The sequence below is a fragment of the Microsporum canis genome, genomic scaffold (genome assembly GCF_000151145.1).
Source record: "Microsporum canis CBS 113480 supercont1.5 genomic scaffold, whole genome shotgun sequence".
In the NCBI taxonomy this organism is placed as follows: Eukaryota; Fungi; Ascomycota; class Eurotiomycetes; order Onygenales; family Arthrodermataceae; genus Microsporum; species Microsporum canis.
In genome coordinates this window covers 101,093-122,608 of record NW_003299165.1, presented here as the reverse complement: position 1 = coordinate 122,608, position 21,516 = coordinate 101,093, and the positions used below count along the sequence as shown (strand labels likewise).

Below are 21,516 nucleotides of genomic sequence, written 5' to 3'. Positions count from 1 at the left end.
AGCGAAAATAACTTCTCCAAGTGCTGCGCCACAGGAAGAAAAGTTAGCCACAAGCGTTAGACGGTTCGCATCGCTGTTTGCACTGTTTGCCCCTTCTCACTGTGGCGTCATGGATATTTGTTGTTCCGTCCCGCATCACGTGCCAACTAACAGGGGCAGACTGCCCAGATAGTGTTGCGGTATTGACAGCCTGTGGTTTGTTTCTTCTCTTTTTCTTTGCATATTGACTTTGTTCTTGATGGTGTGATACTTCTTCAATGAATAACTTACGTAAATACAGTCGACCAGACTAGGTTGCGGCTCTTCCGCCGGATCTGCGGCACTTTAACTTTGACACAAAGTTTGTATACATACATACATAGTAGTACATTATCAAAGTAAGCATAACAGCCATCCAGAACCTATCGTAACTTAGATATTTATACAAAGGTAGTAGCCCATTAATACAGACATAGTAATCCAGCTATAGGTTGTCGCAGCTTGTGCCAGCGCTCTCGTTTCGTGAGCAGAGTTGGGGGCGGCTGTCTGGGTAGAACTGGTTGGTGCGGTTGTCTCGGTCTTCGTGGTCGATGCTTTGGTTGTGGCAGTCGACGATGTGACCGTTGAAACAGTAGTCGGAGCAACGGTTGTCTCCTCTGTTGTAACCGCAGGCGATGTGGTTGTAGTGGCACCTGGAGCTGCGGTCGAAAGGAGCGTTGTATTCGGGGCCGACTCAAATTCGCCCTCAAAGCAGTAGGATTTACCCCGTTGAAGGTTAGGACAGCTAACTCCAGGATTCAACTGCTTGAACTTCTCGACGGAAATGTGATTTTCCTTAGCAAATCCCTCACATGTTGCATCGGGGCCGAGGATGTTGACAGAGACACCGCAATGAGGGATATAACCTTCTATGGTTTGGGCGACAGCTGTAGAGATCAGCGTCAGAGGAACGAGAGACTTGAAATGCATCCTTGGTGGGCTTTGTAAAATGACTTATTCGAATAAGGAAGGGAGAGGGAAAAGGGGGAATTGATGCTTTTATAACAATCCTTTCATGTCGTAACTACTATGAGTGTACCCACATGCAGGGCTGGCGGAATGTACCCTGGCTAGGATTAATGACAAAGAAGGTACCAATAAGTTGGTTATATATAAGGCGCCGTTAGATGTTACGCTCACTCATCTAGCTTGCTCTTCACCTAAAATAGGTAGAACCTTTGGCCGAGGTCGTTCCTAACTGTATAAGTCTCTAAAATTTCATGAAAAACACCAGCCCACAGCCTTGCCGATTAAAAGGCACAAAGATGTCGAGACTAATCAGTCACAGCTTCAACACAGAGATGAATCCCCATAACTTTTAGAATATGAGGTCTTTATCTTTACTAGTTAGTTAGCGTCATTTGCTAAGCAGATACTGCCAAACATGGCAGCAAGCCAGCTTTTCAAGGAGTATGAAGATACTCATATGCATCTTGATCAACATGATAATGATTAGCCGAATGGCAGAGTATATAAATGTACATAGATACCGAGCACACGGGGAAGCTGTAGAGCAATATATTGGATTAGAGGTGCATCCATCAGCCTTTAACTAGAGAAAATAATCCCGTCGCCTATGATTCCTGTGACTTTTGTTAATTTGCGACCTCGCTTTATATCATGAGAAGTCTCAACGGGCTGTGTATTTCCTGTCTGGGTTTAGCGTGCTGAATAAGCACTAAAGTGCAACAATAGCTTCGAAGCGACTTCAAGAAAGGCAAAAAGACAAGAAAAAAATGCGACGGAAGAGGCAGAAACATCGAATACTTCACCGCGATATCTCTCTTGTATTGACTGGCTGGTCTCTCTTTTTCATTACCCATATCAAAAAAGTGAGCGTGTTGTTGTTGTAAGGCCGCTGTTCAACTTGTAGCTCCCAGATATAAACCGTGGCAAGCTTGAACAGTTCGTCAGCAACTGCAACTCCAAGTTCGGATTTCTCACCTACACCATCGCCGGCCTGCGCGCTCGGGAATGCATTATTGCCTCGGGAACCATGACAGAAACCAATATGCGATTAGAGGACTGTAAGGAACGCTTCCAAACAAAGTCGTCGGCCCGTGGATGATAGTAAGCTGACTCGTGTCGTTTGCGGCAACACGCCTAACAGGGCTGGATGACCTATGTGTCCGGTTCATTGTAAACCTTCCAAGAGAAGAGCTTGAGTCCGTCGAGCGAATATGTTTCCAGGTGGAAGAAGCCCAGTGGTTCTACGAGGATTTCATTCGGCCGCTTGACCCAAACTTGCCGTCTCTCAAACTCCGCGAGTTCGCACTGCGCATCTTCCAGCACTGCCCGTTGATGTCACAATGGTCTCATTACCATCACTCCACCGCATTTTCCGAGTTTTTGGCATACAAGACAAGAGTACCGGTGCGTGGGGCCATTCTCCTCAACCAAGAGATGGACGAGGTAGTGCTCGTCAAGGGCTGGAAGAAGGGTGCAAACTGGTCGTTCCCTCGTGGTAAAATAAATAAAGAAGAGAAGGATCTGGATTGTGCTGTCAGAGAAGTCTACGAAGAGACTGGATTTGACATCAGGGCCTCTGGACTTATAAAGAATGAAAAGGACATCAAGTACATTGAAATACCGATGCGTGAGCAAAATATGCGACTATACGTGCTACGGGGCGTACCGAAAGATACCCACTTCGAGCCCAGGACAAGGAAGGAGATCAGTAAAATAGAGTGGTATAAGCTGTCCGACCTTCCAACCCTAAAGAAGAACAAGCAACAGGAAAACATACCCTACCAAAACAATAACAAGTTCTACATGGTTGCGACGTTCCTGGGCCCTCTTAAGAAGTGGATTGCTAAACAGAGGAAGCTAGACCAGGCACGGGGTTCACATCCTAACATAGCCCACGAGGAAGTTGGTGGAAGCTTAATAACCGAGGATGAAGGAGTGGAAGATCACCAAGACATCACCGGCGGGTATCCAAAGCACCAGGTTTCGTCTATCTCAGTCCCGCCACCTCTTCATTCCGATCTACCTGAAGTTTCCGCACCTCTTGATCCGTCTGCCCATTTGAAACGACTGCTTAACATTGGATCCGTCACGCCTACTACCGCTTCTAGCCAACCCGAGCTTGATCGCCAGCATCACCAACCTCAACGCCATGCCTCAAATGTAGATAAAGGGAATGCCCTTCTACAGTTACTTAGGAAAGGATCTGAAGCCAACCCTCCTGATAACCCTCCCCTTGCTCCCATCCCGGTATATCCTAGCAGAGCACTCCCGACTGTACATTCCCAGCAAACCACACCACAGCCAGTGGCTGGTCAGAATGCTCCTCCTACAAGCTTTAATTCTGGAAATCAGTATCCCCAGCACCCGCAAAACCCTCCTCATATGGATTACACTCCTCGAGCCGCATATAATGATTACTCGGAACAAAAATCTGCCCGGTCTCAACACAGCTATGTGGGACAAATGCCACATCAAGCTTCTCACGAACAAATTAAAGCACCATTCACCGCATATCCGCCGCCATTACGTCAAATTAGCTCACAACCACCAACCTTTAACTCTCAGCATGTACCTCCACCGTACCACCGCACCGGAGATCCGCAATTCGCCTCAAACCAGCACCCCCAAACGAATATGCCCTCTGTGCCGCCAGCGAATGCGCTGCCGTTGCCAAAACTTAACAGCCATTCACTCGCCCTGCTTAGCGTCTTCAAAGGTGATAACGTTAAGAATACTGCTATGGTACCAAGTGCCATACCGTCTCCCCCGGCTGAAGCACTGCCCGAAGATGATGCAAAAACCCAGCACAAAAACCAACTTCTGAAAATGTTGAAACAGTCTAGTAGCTCGCTTCCTCGAAATGGCAGCGTTTCACGCCCACCGGGCCGCGTTGAACTTGCGACACAAAACAGCCCAAGAATACAGGACCAAACTGTTATGCAACCCACTGGGCTATCTTTAGATGGCCACACCAAAGCGCCGGTGATATTGCAAAACCCGCATAGGCCTAGGACCCCTACTCAGTCTTCTGTAGGAAAGACGGCAGCTACTCTATCTGCACCTCTAAACCTCCCTAATTTTGAAGGAATTGCCAAGTCACCACGTAGCCCACGCCGGCAGAAGCATGCTTCGGCTCAGGCTTCCACTCTAAAGAATATCAAAATCCTCCCCCGCCCGGTATCAAACAACAACGAGGATGTCCCGGTGGCAACAAAAACCGAAAGCTCTTCTCCGACCCCACCCAGGCCAAATGTCAAGCTTTCGGAGCTCACGAAGCCGTTCAAGCCTAAAATTCTTCGCCGCCCTGACAAGGATAACCTTGATGCCTACCTACCTACTTCCACTGTTACTGTGAGTGCTTTCTCGAAGCCAGAACAGCTGACGGCAGCCAACGAGAATACGGCGAAGCAGACCAGGCTGCAACCACAGTTCGATCAAAGACCAAACCAATCAGCCGCTCAGAAAGAAACGCTGCTTTCTCTCTTTAACAAAGACACTACTGCTCAGTCAGCCTCTGGACAGCAGGAGATGACGAGGCAGACCAGATCTCCGGTTCTAGTTTCCCCTCCTTTTTCAACTCTTATCAGCCCTACCACTGATCCGCTCAATAGCCCTAAAGAACCTATCAGGGGCAGTGGATCTGAAAAACAAAGCAGTGCGACGTCCTCGACTAACCAGGCGTTCTTACTGGGGTATCTAGAGGGAGTTGCCATGGGCAGGAAATAATTTCCAAACACGACAGGCATTGTTTTTACCCCATGTTTTGTACTTAGCTCTCTTTTACCGAGGAATTGGATGACTTGGACCATAACATTTCCTTCCGACGTCAGAATAGTATATAATGCGACGCCATACTTTTGCCAAAGAATCCCGTCCAGCTTAAACCCTACAAATCTATACTGACCAAACATATAAACGAGACCACCTCACGAGCCACATTATATTAAAACTCAAAGTGTTTGGTGCTCGCCCTATCCTGTCCAGTTATACGAAGCCCTTCTCTAGCGGATAGCTGGATACTCTCTGTGTATACGTAGTAAGTGGTGATCGGCTTACTGATAAGTAGCAAGTTTCTCAGAGAAGGGGAACGAAGTAGTACAACCTCCCTAATATTTATTGATTTATTGCAATGCAAGCTTACTTTAGCTGTTGAATGTAAAAAAAAAAGTGCCTGAACAAGATTTTTCCTTTCCAAGATGAACTCCATGCCTTGGAATCTCCATGCAGAGAGGTAGGAAACAGCATGTCTATTGTCTGATAGTTGAAAATAGAGAATACAAGCATCTTCCGCAATGCTGATCAATTCAGGACTGCAAGAATATCAGCAATCAATGACGTCCTTTGCCACATTATAGCCACCCTCTTTTTTAAATAGAGAACCTGGATGTTTTATCCCCAGGACAGTACTACTTAAGAGTATAAAATTCACCCTTCCCAGCCTTAGATACAACATTCGATATTTTGAAGCCAGTTCCTCCGAGAGAGATTCTACTAATACACTGCATAAAAACAGACCTAATCAGTCGCTTGCACAATGAAGGTGTCTATACTCATATTTGCAATCCTGTCGATATTCGTTTCCCACGCAGTCTCCGATTGCTGCTATACTACAAAGGACAACGTGAGCATAACTCTTCCACCACCGAAGAACTCTCTGGCACTGCAAAGCCTAGTACTAATGGTGCTCGCAAAATAGACATGTGAAGACGGATCGAACGGAGACCCGTACTGTGGAGTTGGAGGTGAGTAACTAAACGAAGAGTCCACCAAGGCCAGTCACTCAACATCTTCCTAATAGAATGCGACGGGATCGGCTGCGCATGTGAGGGAGGATGCCGTCTACCACAAGAATAGGTTATGGGGATTCTTTATTTGGCCTGGCGTATATAAATCTTTATCCCCTCACATATATGGTTGTTTTCCTTGTGCAATTCCCAGGATATTGCTTGATAGCCCCTGATCTTGACGGTTGAGTGTCTTTTTAATATGCGACATGTCTTGCGCTCTATTTGCTTGGAATAGTAAATGTTCAATCATCCTTGTTGCTGTAGTCATGGCCTCGACTCATAGTCAATAAATAGCACCGTGTTGATTGTACACAGTCCCAAGATGGATTTTATTGACGTTGGTTGTTTTATATCGCCGTGAGTAATTAGTTACTAAGCCGGATGTTTGGATGATCCAAGTCAAGAATATCAAACTACAACATCTTACGGGATTGCGACTCGATGAGACGATAGCCAAGTTACAATGGCGCAGGGCCTCTCGTTAAGCCCTCTTTGCGGGCGATGTCTACTGCGGGCTCGTCGCCAACTATCAAGGCCACCTTCATATAACCAAATACGTCGTAGCCATTCAAACCCTCCACCACCTCCTCCGTCTGGCTACTCACATCTTACCAATCGGTCGCTCATCTCCCTCTCCGGCATCGATAGCACAAAATTCCTTCAGGGCTTGATAACACGAAACCTATCCGTACCGAATAATTCTCCTCCTACTACATCCCCTTTTTATGCAGCGTTCCTTAACTCCCAAGGGAGAATCCTGAACGATGTCTTTATCTATCCACAAACGGCCGCTTCATCTCCAGACGAGATGGAATATCTAATAGAAGTGGACAAGGAGCACTCTGCCAGCTTGCTTAAACATTTCAAAAGACACAAGCTTCGTTCAAAGCTGAAGTTTCGGGCACTCGATGAAGGAGAGCGAAGTGTTTGGGCACTATGGGACGACGGAAACATATCCACCTACCATGAGAACGAGGCTATTAGTAATAACAATGCCATAGCATGTCCTGATAAACGAGCACCGGGTATGGGATACAGGCTTATCGCTAGTGGGGACAAACTGCAGACGCAGATTATGGAAGCTCTCCCTGGCGATGAAACCTCGCTTCAAACTTATACCCTACGTCGAATACTGCAGGGCGTTGCAGAAGGACAGACTGAGATGGCTCGGGAATCTGCCCTACCGATGGATAGTAATGTTGATATTATGAATGGAATTGACTTCCGAAAGGGCTGCTATGTCGGTCAAGAACTAACCATCCGTACACACCACAGGGGTGTGGTGCGCAAGAGAATTCTACCTGTTCAGCTATATGGCCTTGGCCAATCACCGCCTACTTCAGATAGCCCAGTCTACGAACCAGATACCAACATAATACTACCTTCAGCTGGAACCGAAGCTAATATTTCGAAAGTGGGCACTGTAAAGGGCAGGAGTGCTGGAAAGTTCCTGACGGGAATTGGAAACGTTGGATTAGCTGTGTGCCGGCTCGAGATGATGACCGATATTGCTTTAACTGGGGAGTCGACACAGTATGACGCTAGCCAGGAATTCAAAATATCTTGGGATCCTGAGTCGGGAGGTATGCAGGATGTAGGTGAGACTAGGATTAAGGCATTCATTCTCCCGTGGATAAGAGATTACATTCTTAGCGGCGGTGCACGGCATCGCCAGTCGAGAGCCCAGTAGAAGGAAAAGCTGGAGGCAAGATTCAAGGACTCAACCCCAACGCTTGTGAGGCCTGTATGTGGCAGAAGTGACAACTGAGAACCTAGAATGAAGGGTAAAAGAGACTTTAGTTTCCCATATAACCCCTACGTAGTAGATATATGGACGTTTAATTCACATTATTTGTATATTAGCCTTGTAACTAGTATTATTATAAAGGGCACATTTGTACGGAGTACTACCACAAGCATATGTAATACACTTGCGTTATGTAGTATGTCTTAAGGGCAAAGGGGATGGTTACTCATGTTGAATGGTATTTTCGCCCATTACACGTATATAAAGGTTGGCTTATAGATATATCTAGTGGTTATATGGGGGGGGGTCCGGGTGGTGTTATAACCCGGGTTACTACGTACGTTATGCCAAGCCGCAGTGTAACCGATTATGTAAGCAGTTATAGCTTTATTGCGTATTACCGCCACTCAGGCCTCTTAGCCCAGCTCTGCTCTACTCTGCTCTACTCTCTCTACTCCCCCCCCCTGTACCCCTGTATATTTCGTACATACAATGGGCTAATGCGGCCAAATAAGTGAACAGATAGGTATTTACCTTACTATATACCGCATACCCTATTTCCGACCTTTATATTACCCCCTTTCCTCGTCCAGAATGGACCGTGCAGACGGCAGCATGAGTGCCCTGGACCGGCAGTCCAATATCAACGTTGCCCTGTTCGAGAACCAGGAGCGTACGCTCCTATATACCCAAAAGAACCGGCCTAAGAATACGCAGATCGCGTACAGTGCCCGGCAGGAGGAGTGGAGAGTATATACTTCCCTTTCTTACTACTATCTCCCGTCTCTTATCCCCCCGGCCTGGCTCCCTATCAGGCTGATATATATATATCCTTATGTCCCACTGCCGCATGTCTACAGGCTGACTGTACGGTATATCGATCGATTCCAATCCCAATAGGCATGGTGCCAAAGGGTTGGATTTGCGGACGGAGAGATTGTGTCCGAGCCGAAACTAAATATGTTCTTGCAGGAGGAGGTTATGTACAGAGAAATCAGGCCATCTCGATATAAGAAGAGCCGTACGAATATAGAGGGGGAGTCCGTTAAACAGACGCTATCAGAGGCATCGATCAAGGCGTACATTGCCGCTCTGGTGGACCTCTGGGGCGTACAGGTCAGCATGAGGACAAATACCCATGCATCCCCCAGGGGTGCACTGGTAAAGGGCCTGATTCGTACACGCAGACAGCAGGAGTCAAAGAGGAAGAGGGAGCAGTACGAGGACCGTGGCCTCAACTCCCTTCAGGATGGATATACCTCTGCTGAATTCGTACGGCTCATCCGATTCTGCTGGTCCTCTGGGTACAACGTTTCTGGCCAGCTGGAGCCGTTCCTCCGTACGGCGGCCGACCTTCTCCTTGCTCATACCCTTCTCCTCCGTGGTGAGGTACGGCGTAAGGTTCAAATGGCCGACCTCTTTACCCTGACTCTGGATAATGAGGGCCCAACTCCCTGCCATGCCATGGTTGTACTTATAGATAATGGCAAGACGAACCAGGATGGCCGCCGCGAGTACGGCACTGCTGTACGGCATAAGAACCCCCTTCTCTGTACGATGGCCAGTATTGGCTTCTACTTCTTTATGCGCTGGAATATTATGGGGGAGACACCACCCAACTTCCAGCGCCGGGAGCTCTGGTACGACCTTCTTGTCATCAAGGGCCAGAGTAATGTCAAGCCAATTGCGTACGAGACCCAGCTGCAGTGGTCAAACCGTGTGTACAAGGGGATCGGCCTTGGGATAAAGAAGAAGACCCATGCTGGACGGTCCCAGGGGGCCAAGTTTGCTGAGTTGGCAGGAGTAAATGAGGGCCAGATTCGAAGGGCTGGACGGTGGAATTCTGACTCTCTTACAACTTCCTATCTTACTAATATTCCCAGGAAGTTCGTACGTGCAATGGCAGGCTTCCAGCCGGTAGAAACAGGGGCGTACTATCTGCCGCGTACAAAGATTGAGCCGCCTGCATCCCTCAAGCAGGCACTCTGGCCTTGGGTCGATGAGTGGCTGCTCTGGCAGGCCTCGTACACCGGCTCTGGCTCTGAGGACGTACAGCTGCCTCCAGAGTCAGTGAGGTTCGATAGTGGGAAGGTGGACCACGGGGATCTTGCCTCGCAGGGGTTCCTCTATCTGCTTGACTATCTTCGTACAGTCATTCTGCAGGACTCTGTTCTATTTATGCAGGAGTTCCCCGGCCATCCAATATGGAGCCACTCCCTCTTTGCACGGGATGACTACCTCTGCTTCTCCCAGCTTGTACGAGACTCCCTGATAGATGTGGAGGAGCCGCAGGATGTCCAGCTTCGCCGTACGGTTCCTGCCATTGCCACGCGGCTGCAGACCATTGAGCAGTCCATTGTGCAGACTCTTAAGGTATCAGAGGAGCGGAATGTTGGATTCCTACAGACAATTGATAGGAATATCAAGGATATAGTGGACGGTACAGTGTCTTTCACCGTACGAGCCAATGCTCCAGGCTCGCCTCTGTCCGCTGCGGCCACTGCCACCGCCACTGCCGCCTCCACTCCATATGCCACTCCTAGGTGTATGCATGGAGCCATTCCCCATCCTTCCTTGTCCCCTTCCTGCTCCCCTCACCCCCCCTCTTCCTCTGCTGTAGCAGCCGCTCCCCATACTGGCCCCCCGCCCCTTTCTATGGGCTTCTCTCAATCCCGTACGATTGGGACCGTTATGGATCTCTGGCGAGAGTGGGCTGAGGGCCTTGGTGGCCGGCCGTCGGTACGGAGCATGGAGGAGGCATATGGGCCTAGATGGCGCCGCCACCGTCCTGGGGAGAGCATGATGTTCTCCCGCAGGAAGGTAGTGGTTGATGAGATCGTACGGAGGCAGCGCGTACAGAAGAAGAGCCTGTCCGTTGTTATTGAGGAGCTGGAGACAGTACGGGTAAAGCATGGCTTCTCATTAAATGCCTTGGTCAAGCACCTCAAGGAGATAAGGAAGCTAGCCTAAGGGAGTCAGTATAGGATATCTAATATAGAATATAGAATATGGATTGGTGTACGCTACTCTGTTCCTTACCGATATATATTTTTAAATAGGATTGGCCTCTGGCCTTGATAGATATACGTAGTAATAAAAAAATACTCTTTTCTTATACTTATACTCTATATATTAAGGTGTTGCTTGTACGTTGTTACTAGAAGAAAGGCTTCCTAATCGGGTTAGGCTGTACACGCTCTCGCTACACGTTGATATCAGCTTTGGCCTCACCTCCTCCCTCTTTTCTCCTTCTCTTCCTTCTCCTCCTTAGCCTATTCCACGTACACGTCCGGTAAGTCATCCCTTTTGGACACTATTCTATCCTCTCTGTACTCGTTTCATCGTCCAGAGCCGAGCTGCAGCCTATCCTGCCATCTAGGCCACGTCTGGGAGTCCTTGTACTGATATCCGGCCTGGGAATATGTGTACAGAATAGAATATCAGGTATGTTATGCCCTCCCCCTCCCCCCTCCCCTCTCCCCCCTCCCCCTTATCTGCCCTCTGCCCTCTGTACGATGCAGCAGGCATAGATATAGAGAGGGAAAGGGGGGAATAAATACTATTTGTACAGCCATAGGCCATAGTATACTAACTAGGTGGGTATAGGATAGATTCCAATCAATTAGTACCCCTATACTCTTTCTCTCCTCTTTTTTTTCCTCTTTTGAGATGTAAGTACGGCCTATTATCTATAATATCCTATCTATCCGTCCATAATATAGTATATATTAGTAAGGATATACTAATAAAAGATGGGATAATAGGCCTTTTAACAACAACACTGCTGGGGACGGGATGTAAGTTATATATCTAGCACCCTCCCCCACCCTACTCCGCCCCTATCCCTATCTAATACTGTACAATGCACGGCACGGGTATACTGACATGGATATAGGGCCCTTGTGCTGTACGACCGCCAGATCGCCCGGATGACGGACACGCCTGGTATCCTCAGGGTCGGTGGCCAGGAGCTTGCCCCGTACGTCCACAATGACTTGGGCCGTGCGGTATTGTCCCTCCCGGGACTCCATGTGCGCTATGTGCCGTACAGCATAGATGCACGGCAAATACTATCGCATCGGGCCTCGTACATTAACGGCCTGCTGGTCCAATCCAGAGGGAGGCCTGAGGTGCATGCCTGTACCGACTGTCGGGGACGTACAGGTCTCAGGCCTTTCACAGAGTGCGTCCGGCTCCCCGGCCACTTCGGCGGAGCATGTGGTAACTGCAAGTGGCGCGATCGTGCCTCCCACTGCTCCGTACGGGACGAGATACAGCAGGCACGTACGGAGGTCATAGTCCTGGACGATGACTCTGGGGATGACCGCCAGGTCATTGACCTAACGGGCGATGGGCCGGTACGACGGCCAAGGGCCAGGATAACTGGAGGAGGAAATGGGTCTTCGGCCAGCAGGGCCATTGTGCTTCTTTAAATGGGTAAGGACATGATTTCATTGATATCTTTGGACTGAGTGACTGCGTTCCATTTGGATTTGGGGCTTTTGCCCTACTGCACCCATCCCAGCCGTACGGGCCCTGTGTACGGCACCCTGGGCATGGCCTGCACCTCTCCGTGGTGCCTGGGACGAGTAGTCGAGCTTCAATGTACGCCCTCAGCCTGCATCTTGCAGTGCAATGATGGATGGGCAGGGAGCATGTACAAGAAGAGCTCGATGAAACTAAGCAGGCCAGGCCTTATATAATGATTACATGTACGTTGATTGATTGGATGAGCTTACTTGTACTAAAATTAACCTGAGGCATAACTTGCTGCTCGCCAAGCGGCCATATAACCCGGTTATATGGGGGGGCGCAGGCGTACGGCAGGCAGTTGTAACCGGGTTATATGGTGGGCAAGTTATAACCTGCGCTAACTTACACCTTCTATACCTATGTCTACAATACAAACGGCAAACTATATTCTAAAGTAACAATTACAATAAAGGAATTTAACAGAGGACCGAACTCAAAGATGTTTGAACGCTGTCATTCTTCTCTCTGTGCAAGACATTCACACTTTAATAGCGAGTCCCAACCAAGAAGTGCCCAGACTTCCTGAGTAAACCACTCTCCTGGACAAGCTTGAGGGTCGATTGACGACTCCAAACAACTGGTATTTGAAGTGATTTCTGGAGGGAAGTTCAACGCAGCCCCGATTGAAGGATCATCAGCACCAAACACTCCTCTAAGAAGGGTGCTTTGTAACCTAACTCTAGCACTTGTGAGTAAACTCGACGGTAACACAACATTTGCTGATGAAGTTGATAGCTCTACTGTTTTCTGGCGTTTATCCATGTATAGCATTGCCTGCTTTAGAAGTGGTATCAGATATTTTGAGTTCCAAACGGCAGCTACTTCGGCTATTTCAGGCACTGGAGTCCTTGAATCGCTATGGTTTTCTGTTAAACACACGGGTAGGGCGTATCTGAGGTTGTTGGTAGTCGGCTCTGCATAAAGGGATAGGTCCTTGAATGTTAGGATCCCAAGTACCTTACCAACGTGCTCTAGGATCACAAATGTGAGGCCTTCTAGTAAATCACTGTGCTCATGCTTCTCGGGGTCCAGGGGTTTAAAAATTATAGATGTCATGTATGCGAAGCACGCTATAATATTCTCAATTTTTGGAGGTGGCTTGATAGAACCTGTTTTCTTCTGTCTCGTGGGCTTTGCTTTTGATTTTTGTCCGGGCTTTGTAGAAACCTGTTCATATGAAACCGGATCTGCTTTTAATAGAGCGTACTGGTATGATTGCTGTATTATCTGCTGAAATAATTTGGTAAGATGATAGACTATGAGTCCGGCGCTGTCCTTGGCATCACGTATACTTGTTGTCCTGGTTAGCCCTTGCAAAATGGTAGGATACATCCTATCAAGGACCTTTGAAGTTTGTTGCAGAGGAGATTCAGTAGACTGTCTGTTTCCATTTGTTGGTGATTCTTGAACCGTATTATCCTGTACAGCCGCCAGTATAGTTGATTCAAACTTTTTACATATTGCTACTATAGCACCAGCTATAGCCTCAGGGTTTGTTTTCTTTCGAAGCAAAATTTGCAGGGTATGGAAATGCCGCATTAGGCATGTTGTAACTGAATAACGTTAGAAACAGCATAAAATGATTCCATTATATCTAGGTGAGCATACTACCTTCACAGAACTGAAGATTACTGAAATCATGGTGTAGCCAGGCTCTATTAGATAACTGGGCACATTGTTGTACTTGTATACTCATTGTCTTTGCTCTCTTCTTAGGGCGATTTGCTGGTAGGCATTTAGACTTAGCCGAGGCCCTGCTCTGTTCTGGTGAAGTTGGATCAAAAGATTTGTCCCATTTATCTCGTAGTAAACGGGCTTCATTCCGTTGTTCTAGTTCATATATTTTGTCTAGCAGTTCACTTTGTGCAGCTTCTGATTTCTCGTATGCTTCACGCCAGAATGCAGTGCTGTCGAGGTGGGTTTCCATAAAGGTAGTCTCGGGTGCTCTTTTTCCAACAATGATATAATCCCTGAGTTTAAGAGCATACTCTAAAGGGATTTTTTCTGGTCAGAAACCTCGAGAAGACGGAGTATCCATGTAATTATGACTGGTGTGTTCAAACCTCGAATGCTCATATCTGGGGGCTTTGACTGGACAATAGCTAACGCGAGCGCTAGCTGAAACTGCAATAAACCGCCTTGGACCATGCTGTCCGGAGATACCATTCTTATTTATTTAATTTTTTATCTTATTATTTCAAAAGAGAGCAAAAAGACGCTGAACTTCGGCATTTTCGCAGTAGAAAGTCGTCAGATTAAGGGAGGAGTTGAAGCACACCGCCTTTCCGGATCGGGACATCATCTGCGGCAGATTTAACAACTTCGACATCAGAGAAATAACATAAGTATTTAATAATATTATGTTCTGGGTATTATTGGCGATGGATAGTATAGCAAGGTAAGATTTCATTCCTCTGAGAAGCCTAGCCGTTTAACAGGTTGGTTAAACCTCCTCAACTAGCTACTGATGTTGCAGGCCAGTTATTAACTGGGGGAATTATCAATCCTGGTCGTAAGAGCTGGAAACCTTTAAGACAGATAAGATAATAGTTGAAGGTCTTTTTTTACTGTTATCCTGGATCAGAAGCGCTGACTGGTTTTGAATAATGACTAAGCAGGATTGACCCTGATTACTCGAAGACAGGTCTGCAATTTTGCCAAAGCAAGACAACAGTCTTTCGTGCAAGGTATAAGCTAGCTTCAGGTGCTAGCAAGCTGTGACTCAAATTATGGCGCCATCTGATGATCTAAAGTCCCATGCCGTATCCTCTCATGACTTTTATGCCCTATTGGACCTCAGCCCCACAGCCGTTGACAGCGAGATCAGACGAGCATACAGGAGGACAGCTCTCAAATACCATCCTGATAAAATCGCGAACCCTACACCAGCTGATATTGACAAATTCCATCTCCTCCAAATTGCATATGATGTTCTCTCTGAGCCCTCCGTACGCCAATTATACGACAATGCTAGGGAAGCTCGAGAACGGAAAAAGAGAGAAAATGAGCTGCTCGAAGGAGCGCGGAGGAAGATGAAGGAAGATCTAGAGGCAAGAGAACGAGGAATTAAGAGACCTTGGGCCCCGGGTGGCCCCGGCGGAGACCGTGACGATTTACAGGCAGCAGAGGATAAATTGGAGCAGGAAATCAGGCGACTCGCAGAGGATGGGAAGAGGAGACGACGAGAAAAGGAGGAGCTAATGCGTAGCCAAGTTCTAGAAGAGGAAGAAAGGCTAGAGAGAGAGAGAGAAGAACTGGAAACGAAAGAACAAGGAATGATGAAGAATGCTGCACCCTCGTGCAATGTGGGCGGGACCGCAGTGCCAGAAATTGATCGAACAGTGAAAGTTCGGTGGATACGTGAAGGACTTGGGCTGGATATGGATAAGAATCGGCTAGAGTCGTTATTTTCGATATTTGGCAAAGTTGAGAGTACCTTTACGTTGAAGGATAAGAGACAACGTGTAGGTGACCAACGGGAGAAAAAAACCATTGCCACCGGTGTCGTGGTGTTTACTTCAATAGTTGGTGCCCATGCAGCTATTGAAGATAGATCAAAGCATCAAGGCGATGTCTGGGATCTCATTGAATCTGTGACTTGGGCGTCAAATAAACAGCCAGATTGGGATGCTTACCGATCTTCCTCCCCCTGCACAGCCGGAGAGCATGGCAGGGCGGAACCCTCCTTGGTAGCAGCCTCTGAACCTGATATACCACAGCCTTCAACAAAATACAGGCCAAAACGATTTACAATGGCTGACCTGAACCCATCGAAAGAGAAATCTGATGAGAACAAAAAGAGCAAAGCCCCTTCTTTTGGGTCATTTACATCTACTGGTACTTCGCCTGTAGTTAGATCTAATGAAAACGGACCGAGCTTAGAAGAGCTTACCTTGATTCGGCTTAAAAACGCAGAGAGAAAGAAGCTGGAAGAACAAATCCGGAAAGAAGATGAAGCTGCTGCCCTTGCGGAGGCTGGTTCCTTGAAATGAAGTTATTTGGCAGATTTATATTATGTATTAGCGGTCTTTTGTGTAGCGATGATACCCCTTTTTTTATACATATGTAAATTAGACAGGAAATTGGGTCCTAAAAATAAAATAAAAAATAAAAAGAATCACCATTTGATGAAGTAAACAAGTAACGCCATATCCGAAAATGATAATATTCTTGTGATGCATGGGAGTGGGAGACTATCGAAATGGCGGTCTACCAGAGTGCGTGCCCTTTCCACCATACTGACCACACAACCGGAACGGCCAAACCCAAGACAGAAAACCCGGCAGTCATCTCCACAACTGCCCACACCCATAATGTACCGAGAGCAGGAGTTTTCTTCATGGCAGCATAATAAGATGCCTCATTCGCCATGGTAATCAGTCTTGAACCCAAAAAGATGGAAAATGTTAAAAATATGACATTCTGGGGAGTAGGCGGAAATAAGGCCAATATAAGGGATTTTCTCGTCGCGAGTTGTCCAGATGATTTGCTCGCGGTCTTTTTGCCCGACCAAAAAGCCAACGATCTCCACGATAATTTAGGAAAGGGCACCATATGCCCGTGGACGAAATGAATGAGCAAGGTCATAACCGGAAATGCAACAACCACAGTTTCAAATATTATCCTATTCAGCTCGATATCCTGGGCAAACTGATGCGCGGCGAGGAATGAGAGAGTAAAATGAATACATGAAAGCGATAGGGAGAGAAAAATAGTGTCCGCTAGCGGCGGTAGTGACTCGGTGCCATCTGATTCTGCTGCTTTTGAAGTGGCTTCTGGTGTGCCTTGGATGGGGGAGTGGACGATTTCACCGTCTGCATTCATATGGACATATTGCATTTTGGGCGGTGACTTCCCATCACTGGATGATGATTGTTGTCCTTGTGAGGCAAGCAACTCGGCCTGCCGTTCTGCAGCAATCTCATATAACGTTTTGCCCGCAGGCGCTGCTGTATTGCGTTCGACACGGGCAAGGGGTATTGAAGGACCATCGGAGGCCTGTTTCTTTTGGCGCCGAGTCGCCATGTCAAAAACTTGATTGGTTTATAATAGGTAACAAGTAACAGCTTTGTTGTATTCACTAGTAACTGCTCATTCTTATCCATTATAAAAATTGCTATAAAGTCATGTCGAACAGCCAGCAAAAACCAGGTTGGATGTTGATAAAAGAGTGATTATGTAATAAAATATGGAATGGATATACAATATCCCGAATATATGAAATTCAGGGATTGCTTACATAATCGAAGCTAATATTTAAATTCTAGGCATCAACTTCGCCTGGCAAGCTTCACGACTATATCAAAACCCATTCGACACGTCAACAGCCTCAAGCCTCTGATGATACCTATTAGGAGGAAAGACGGCGTTGGCTGTGGAGCTAAAGCAAATGTCCACAAAGCTAGCGAAACTATCGTGGTCAAAGTCCCTAATTCTAGTACCCTCGCTACGGAAAAAGACCCTTTTCACAAGAAATCAAATTTTATAAACGCTTGTTCGAAGAAAAAGATAGGTGTCCAGATATTATCGAATGCTTTATTGCATTGCCAGACTATATATTCCTCTCATACTGTTGTAACGATAATCTAGCACGTCGTTTCTTCAACTATCAAGAGCGAGAGACACGTCGTAGTGGCTGTTATGGAAAGCTTATAAGTGTGAAGCAATATGAGGATCCTACCCTTATTGCTCGATGGATACAACAACTAAGTTCCGCTCTTGCTTTTATAGAGAAGCTTGGATATAACCATAATGATCTACACCCACGCAATTGCCTTCTCGATGAGAACCTAAACTTAAAGCTCTCTGACTTTGACCGTGCTACTACAATCGGACAGTTTCTCGAGGGGCATATACCGCCATGGGCTATTATGCTATCTGCCGGTCCATTACAGAACACCTACGGCCTTACATCTGCTCGCACTGAACAATTTGCTCTTGGTACCTTTCTTTACACGATGGTATATGGTCATGAACCTTACGAGGATATTCATCTCCAAGAGGACAACCCGGACGAACTACGACGACGATTTAGAGCTATGGAGTTTCCGGAGCTTAATCGGCACGAAATATTTGATGGGCTAATTTCTGCTTGTTGGCACAATGTATATCCAACCATGGCTCTTGTTGCTTACGATTTCAAGCGCAAGACTAAGGATATCGCATCCCCACCTAACTATCGGGTCATCGATTATGCAAAGGAGAAACGTGCTTGTGTAGCAATGATTCAAGGTGGTTTGCTTGGACCAGAATTGGCCTTGTCTTATCAACCAGCATGGCAAAGATGTTTACATACAGTCTTGGGGAAGTTTCTGTTCGGTTGGAAACAGTTCGTCAATTATATTAGCACATTTCCGTAGATAACTTCGGCTGAGAATATCTATCTCTATCTTTTGTAGTTGGTATTGGCACACATCGATATCTATATTTTATTCTCTCTGTTGGGCGTACAGTTAATACCTCGTGAAACTCACCCATAAAAGGACGAACCAGGAAAGGCAAGTTAACTTGGAGCAGATCCCGTCCTTAGACCAACATACACTGATTCACTAGCATTGTCCGAGATCATCGGCATTCTGGACAATTTTTACGTGGTGATTTTTGTTAGCAATTCGGCGGTTTGAGTTCCAGCGGATTTGGGTTGGACCCACTTGAGCCGCAACTTGAGTTAAATAGGACTTAGGACTTTTTTTGGCATCACATAAGCAAGGGAGCAGTCCATTTGGAGGAAGCTTTGCTGGGCCGTTGTTGGTCAGTTATGAAGGCACCACTCACCAGTTCGTTGAAGCGGGGCCTCTCATGTGGAAGAGGTCGTTGTGGACGTGGTCGTTGTGGTGCTTGCTCCGCGGGGGCCATTCTTACCAATTTTTCCTTGGTCTCTAGGTGCAATCTAGGTTGATAGATACTACTCCTAATGAATCTATAGAACACATTTTGGCTATCTTCTACACACTATTTATTACTAGCGGCAGTTGCGTGAACGTGCCCCTCTTTTCATCCTGAGCATCGAGTCTCACCTAAACTGACTATAATAATAGCTGGCGAGATCGTTTCAGACTTCGGTGGACTCTGACTAGTGTGCTCTCCCTAAGGAAATCCTATAAACGATTTCGTATTGCTCGCTAACCTGAACTGCAATTGAAATCTCTAGTTCTACCCTAATATAAGGCTGAAAGGAGCCAAGCTTAAGCCCTGGAATTATATCCGTTAGATCATGCTATATCACGCGATATTAGATAATCGAGTCATATGACATTCTTGGTAATATTATGTAAGAGGCTTCCACTGATCCTATCACATGACTACGAATGGTCACATGGTTTCTTATGTAAACAAAACGACCTTCGCAGGTTTGCAAGCTTTGGATGGATACAAATTATTTCTATTACCCCGTATACGCATCAGTTATACCGAACCTCGAGTTAGGGGTTGTGCGGAGTGCTGCGGAGTGAGACCGCAGGAGCTGCATGCTGCAAGGGCTTTCTGATATCCGAGCCTTTTTTTAAGGTCCGCTGCATGTCTACTGGCGTCCTTTAGCGCTTTGCCCCTTTTCTCGCGAAGCAGATATTAATATAACCACCAGGTTAATGACACGTTACATCTTCGAGCTCACCCATGCCGCCATAAACTTCCCGCCGCGGCGCTTCTCCTGCACATGAGGATCTTGTGAGTGGTTTTTCTAGAGCAAAAGAATCATCTGCGCTGAGTTGTGGTTGCGCCGTGTAACTGCTACATATGTGGTATTACTCCATGACGCAAAAGCTGAAGGAGGGAACTATCAGGTCGCATCAGTTTACCAAGAGTTGAGAAAGCACTTATATGCGATTTTAGCCTATGCGACCTTTCGTTTACTTTTCTAGTCGCGACAGGAGACCCTTTTTCATCCACCTGCGGTAATTGTGAATGATAGAGGACCAATTGAGCCGTTTCATCTGTATGCGACCGCGAATTCACCATGGATTTCACGTTTACTTTATTATCTATCGCCTTATTTCCCCTGGCCCTATTTGCATTCTGGTCGCTCTCAGCAACAGGGCCGTCAGCGCCTCTTGGGCGCGGATTCCCAACCTTATACAACAAAAGAATATGCCTCTTGATTGCGCACCCTGATGATGAGGCCATGTTTTTTGCGCCGACTCTGTTAGCGCTCACGAAACCTGAATTGGGGAACCATGTCAAGATACTCTGCCTAAGCTCTGGTACTCACGCTCTTTTCTCTTGGGTTGAAACCGATATTGCTTCTAACGACTCTTAATATATAGGTGACGCAGCAGGTATTGGGCACATTCGCAAACAAGAACTTCAGAAAAGCGCTCTCCGACTTGGTTTGCGCAACGAATCCGATGTTTTCATTGTGGACGACCCAAGTCGCTTCCCAGATAGCATGTCTGCTACCTGGTCAGAGGATAGTATTTCGGTACTCCTTGCTTCTGCATTTGCCCCCGGACTCGCCGTTCAACCACCAGCCTCACCAGAGGCTCATCGACGGAAGACCTCTACTGCTAACAGCGTTGGTGGCGATAGGGCAAGAAGTCCTCCTATAAACGGGAATGCTACAATTGATGATACACCCAACCAATCCGCTCCTGTCGCAACCATCGATGTCCTCCTTACATTTGATCAGTCAGGTGTTAGCAATCATCCAAACCATCGTTCCCTCTACCATGGAGCGCGGGCATTCCTACAAGTTCTAATGCGTGGAAGATCTGGCAGCGCTTGCCCCGTCACATTATACACTCTTACATCGACAAACATAGCACGAAAATATCTAGGAGTTTTTGACGCCCCTATAACCATGTTGAATGGTGTGATAAGTAATGCATTTGGCGGATCTAGCACAAATGCGGCACCACTACCTCCAATGTCCAAAACCCAGGAGCTAAGAGGAGTTCGTGAATCACCGCCAGCAAACAGACTGCTCTTCATTAATTCGGTAAACGACTGGCTATCTGGATGGAAGGCAATGGTGTATGCACATAAGAGCCAGATGGTCTGGTTCCGGTGGGGGTGGATTTCGATAGGAAGGTATATGGTAGTTAACGACTTAAAGAGAGAGCGTGTATAGACCTACCATTGGTTTTACATTTCATCTCAACTAATCTAATTGGAGAGGAAGTCTGAGCACCTCTGGTTTCCATTAGCAGAACATATATGTTGGTCAATTTGTGCTCGTATATAGCCGGTCCATTTACATAGTATAATTATACCAACCAGTCCTTAAGACTACGCCCAACAATAATCAGTCCATTGGCGTACAATTATCGTTTATTTGTTCCTAGAAATTCTATTGTTATGGATATCGCAAACAAAGTATATAAATGGGAGATAATATACAGATCCATGATATGGTATACAGCAGTGGCAAAGAAATAAAAAGAGCATTGAAACGGAGTGTATTTTTAAGGAGGCAGACTGGAATGCGTCTAGAGTCCGTCAGTTGCAAGGGATGCTGAGGAACCTGAG

At 46.8% G+C, this 21,516-nt stretch overlaps 8 protein-coding genes across 8 annotated transcripts; 5 read left to right on the top strand and 3 right to left on the bottom strand.

Annotated features, from left to right (window-relative positions):
• Window positions 1-411: 411 nt before the first annotated feature.
• Window positions 412-948, bottom strand: MCYG_05107 (uncharacterized protein; the record flags this gene model as incomplete). The annotated part of the gene is made up of 1 exon (XM_002845192.1): window positions 412-948. The coding sequence occupies one exon, from the start codon at window positions 946-948 to the stop codon at window positions 412-414; it is 537 nt and encodes a 178-aa protein (XP_002845238.1).
• A 1,066-nt stretch (window positions 949-2,014) lies between these two features.
• Window positions 2,015-4,713, top strand: MCYG_05106 (mRNA-decapping enzyme 2; the record flags this gene model as incomplete). Its single annotated transcript, XM_002845191.1, has 2 exons — window positions 2,015-2,045; window positions 2,129-4,713. 2 exons carry the CDS (start codon window positions 2,015-2,017, stop codon window positions 4,711-4,713), a joined length of 2,616 nt encoding a protein of 871 aa, XP_002845237.1.
• Window positions 4,714-6,237: 1,524 nt separating this feature from the next.
• On the top strand, window positions 6,238-7,464 carry MCYG_05105 (uncharacterized protein; the record flags this gene model as incomplete). Its single annotated transcript, XM_002845190.1, has 1 exon — window positions 6,238-7,464. The coding sequence occupies one exon, from the start codon at window positions 6,238-6,240 to the stop codon at window positions 7,462-7,464; it is 1,227 nt and encodes a 408-aa protein (XP_002845236.1).
• A 5,043-nt stretch (window positions 7,465-12,507) lies between these two features.
• Window positions 12,508-14,202, bottom strand: MCYG_05104 (conserved hypothetical protein; the record flags this gene model as incomplete). Its single annotated transcript, XM_002845189.1, has 3 exons — window positions 12,508-13,473; window positions 13,739-14,043; window positions 14,118-14,202. 3 exons carry the CDS (start codon window positions 14,200-14,202, stop codon window positions 12,508-12,510), a joined length of 1,356 nt encoding a protein of 451 aa, XP_002845235.1.
• Window positions 14,203-14,783: 581 nt separating this feature from the next.
• MCYG_05103 (pre-mRNA-splicing factor cwc23) lies at window positions 14,784-16,046 on the top strand (the record flags this gene model as incomplete). Its single annotated transcript, XM_002845188.1, has 1 exon — window positions 14,784-16,046. One exon carries the CDS (start codon window positions 14,784-14,786, stop codon window positions 16,044-16,046), a length of 1,263 nt encoding a protein of 420 aa, XP_002845234.1.
• Window positions 16,047-16,263: 217 nt separating this feature from the next.
• On the bottom strand, window positions 16,264-17,079 carry MCYG_05102 (conserved hypothetical protein; the record flags this gene model as incomplete). Its single annotated transcript, XM_002845187.1, has 1 exon — window positions 16,264-17,079. One exon carries the CDS (start codon window positions 17,077-17,079, stop codon window positions 16,264-16,266), a length of 816 nt encoding a protein of 271 aa, XP_002845233.1.
• Window positions 17,080-17,180: 101 nt separating this feature from the next.
• MCYG_05101 (protein kinase domain-containing protein) lies at window positions 17,181-18,413 on the top strand (the record flags this gene model as incomplete). The annotated part of the gene is made up of 3 exons (XM_002845186.1): window positions 17,181-17,224; window positions 17,322-17,469; window positions 17,493-18,413. 3 exons carry the CDS (start codon window positions 17,181-17,183, stop codon window positions 18,411-18,413), a joined length of 1,113 nt encoding a protein of 370 aa, XP_002845232.1.
• A 1,595-nt stretch (window positions 18,414-20,008) lies between these two features.
• MCYG_05100 (N-acetylglucosaminyl phosphatidylinositol de-N-acetylase) lies at window positions 20,009-21,152 on the top strand (the record flags this gene model as incomplete). Its single annotated transcript, XM_002845185.1, has 3 exons — window positions 20,009-20,252; window positions 20,316-21,078; window positions 21,119-21,152. The coding sequence occupies 3 exons, from the start codon at window positions 20,009-20,011 to the stop codon at window positions 21,150-21,152; spliced, it is 1,041 nt and encodes a 346-aa protein (XP_002845231.1).
• Between the last annotated feature and the right edge of the window lie 364 nt (window positions 21,153-21,516).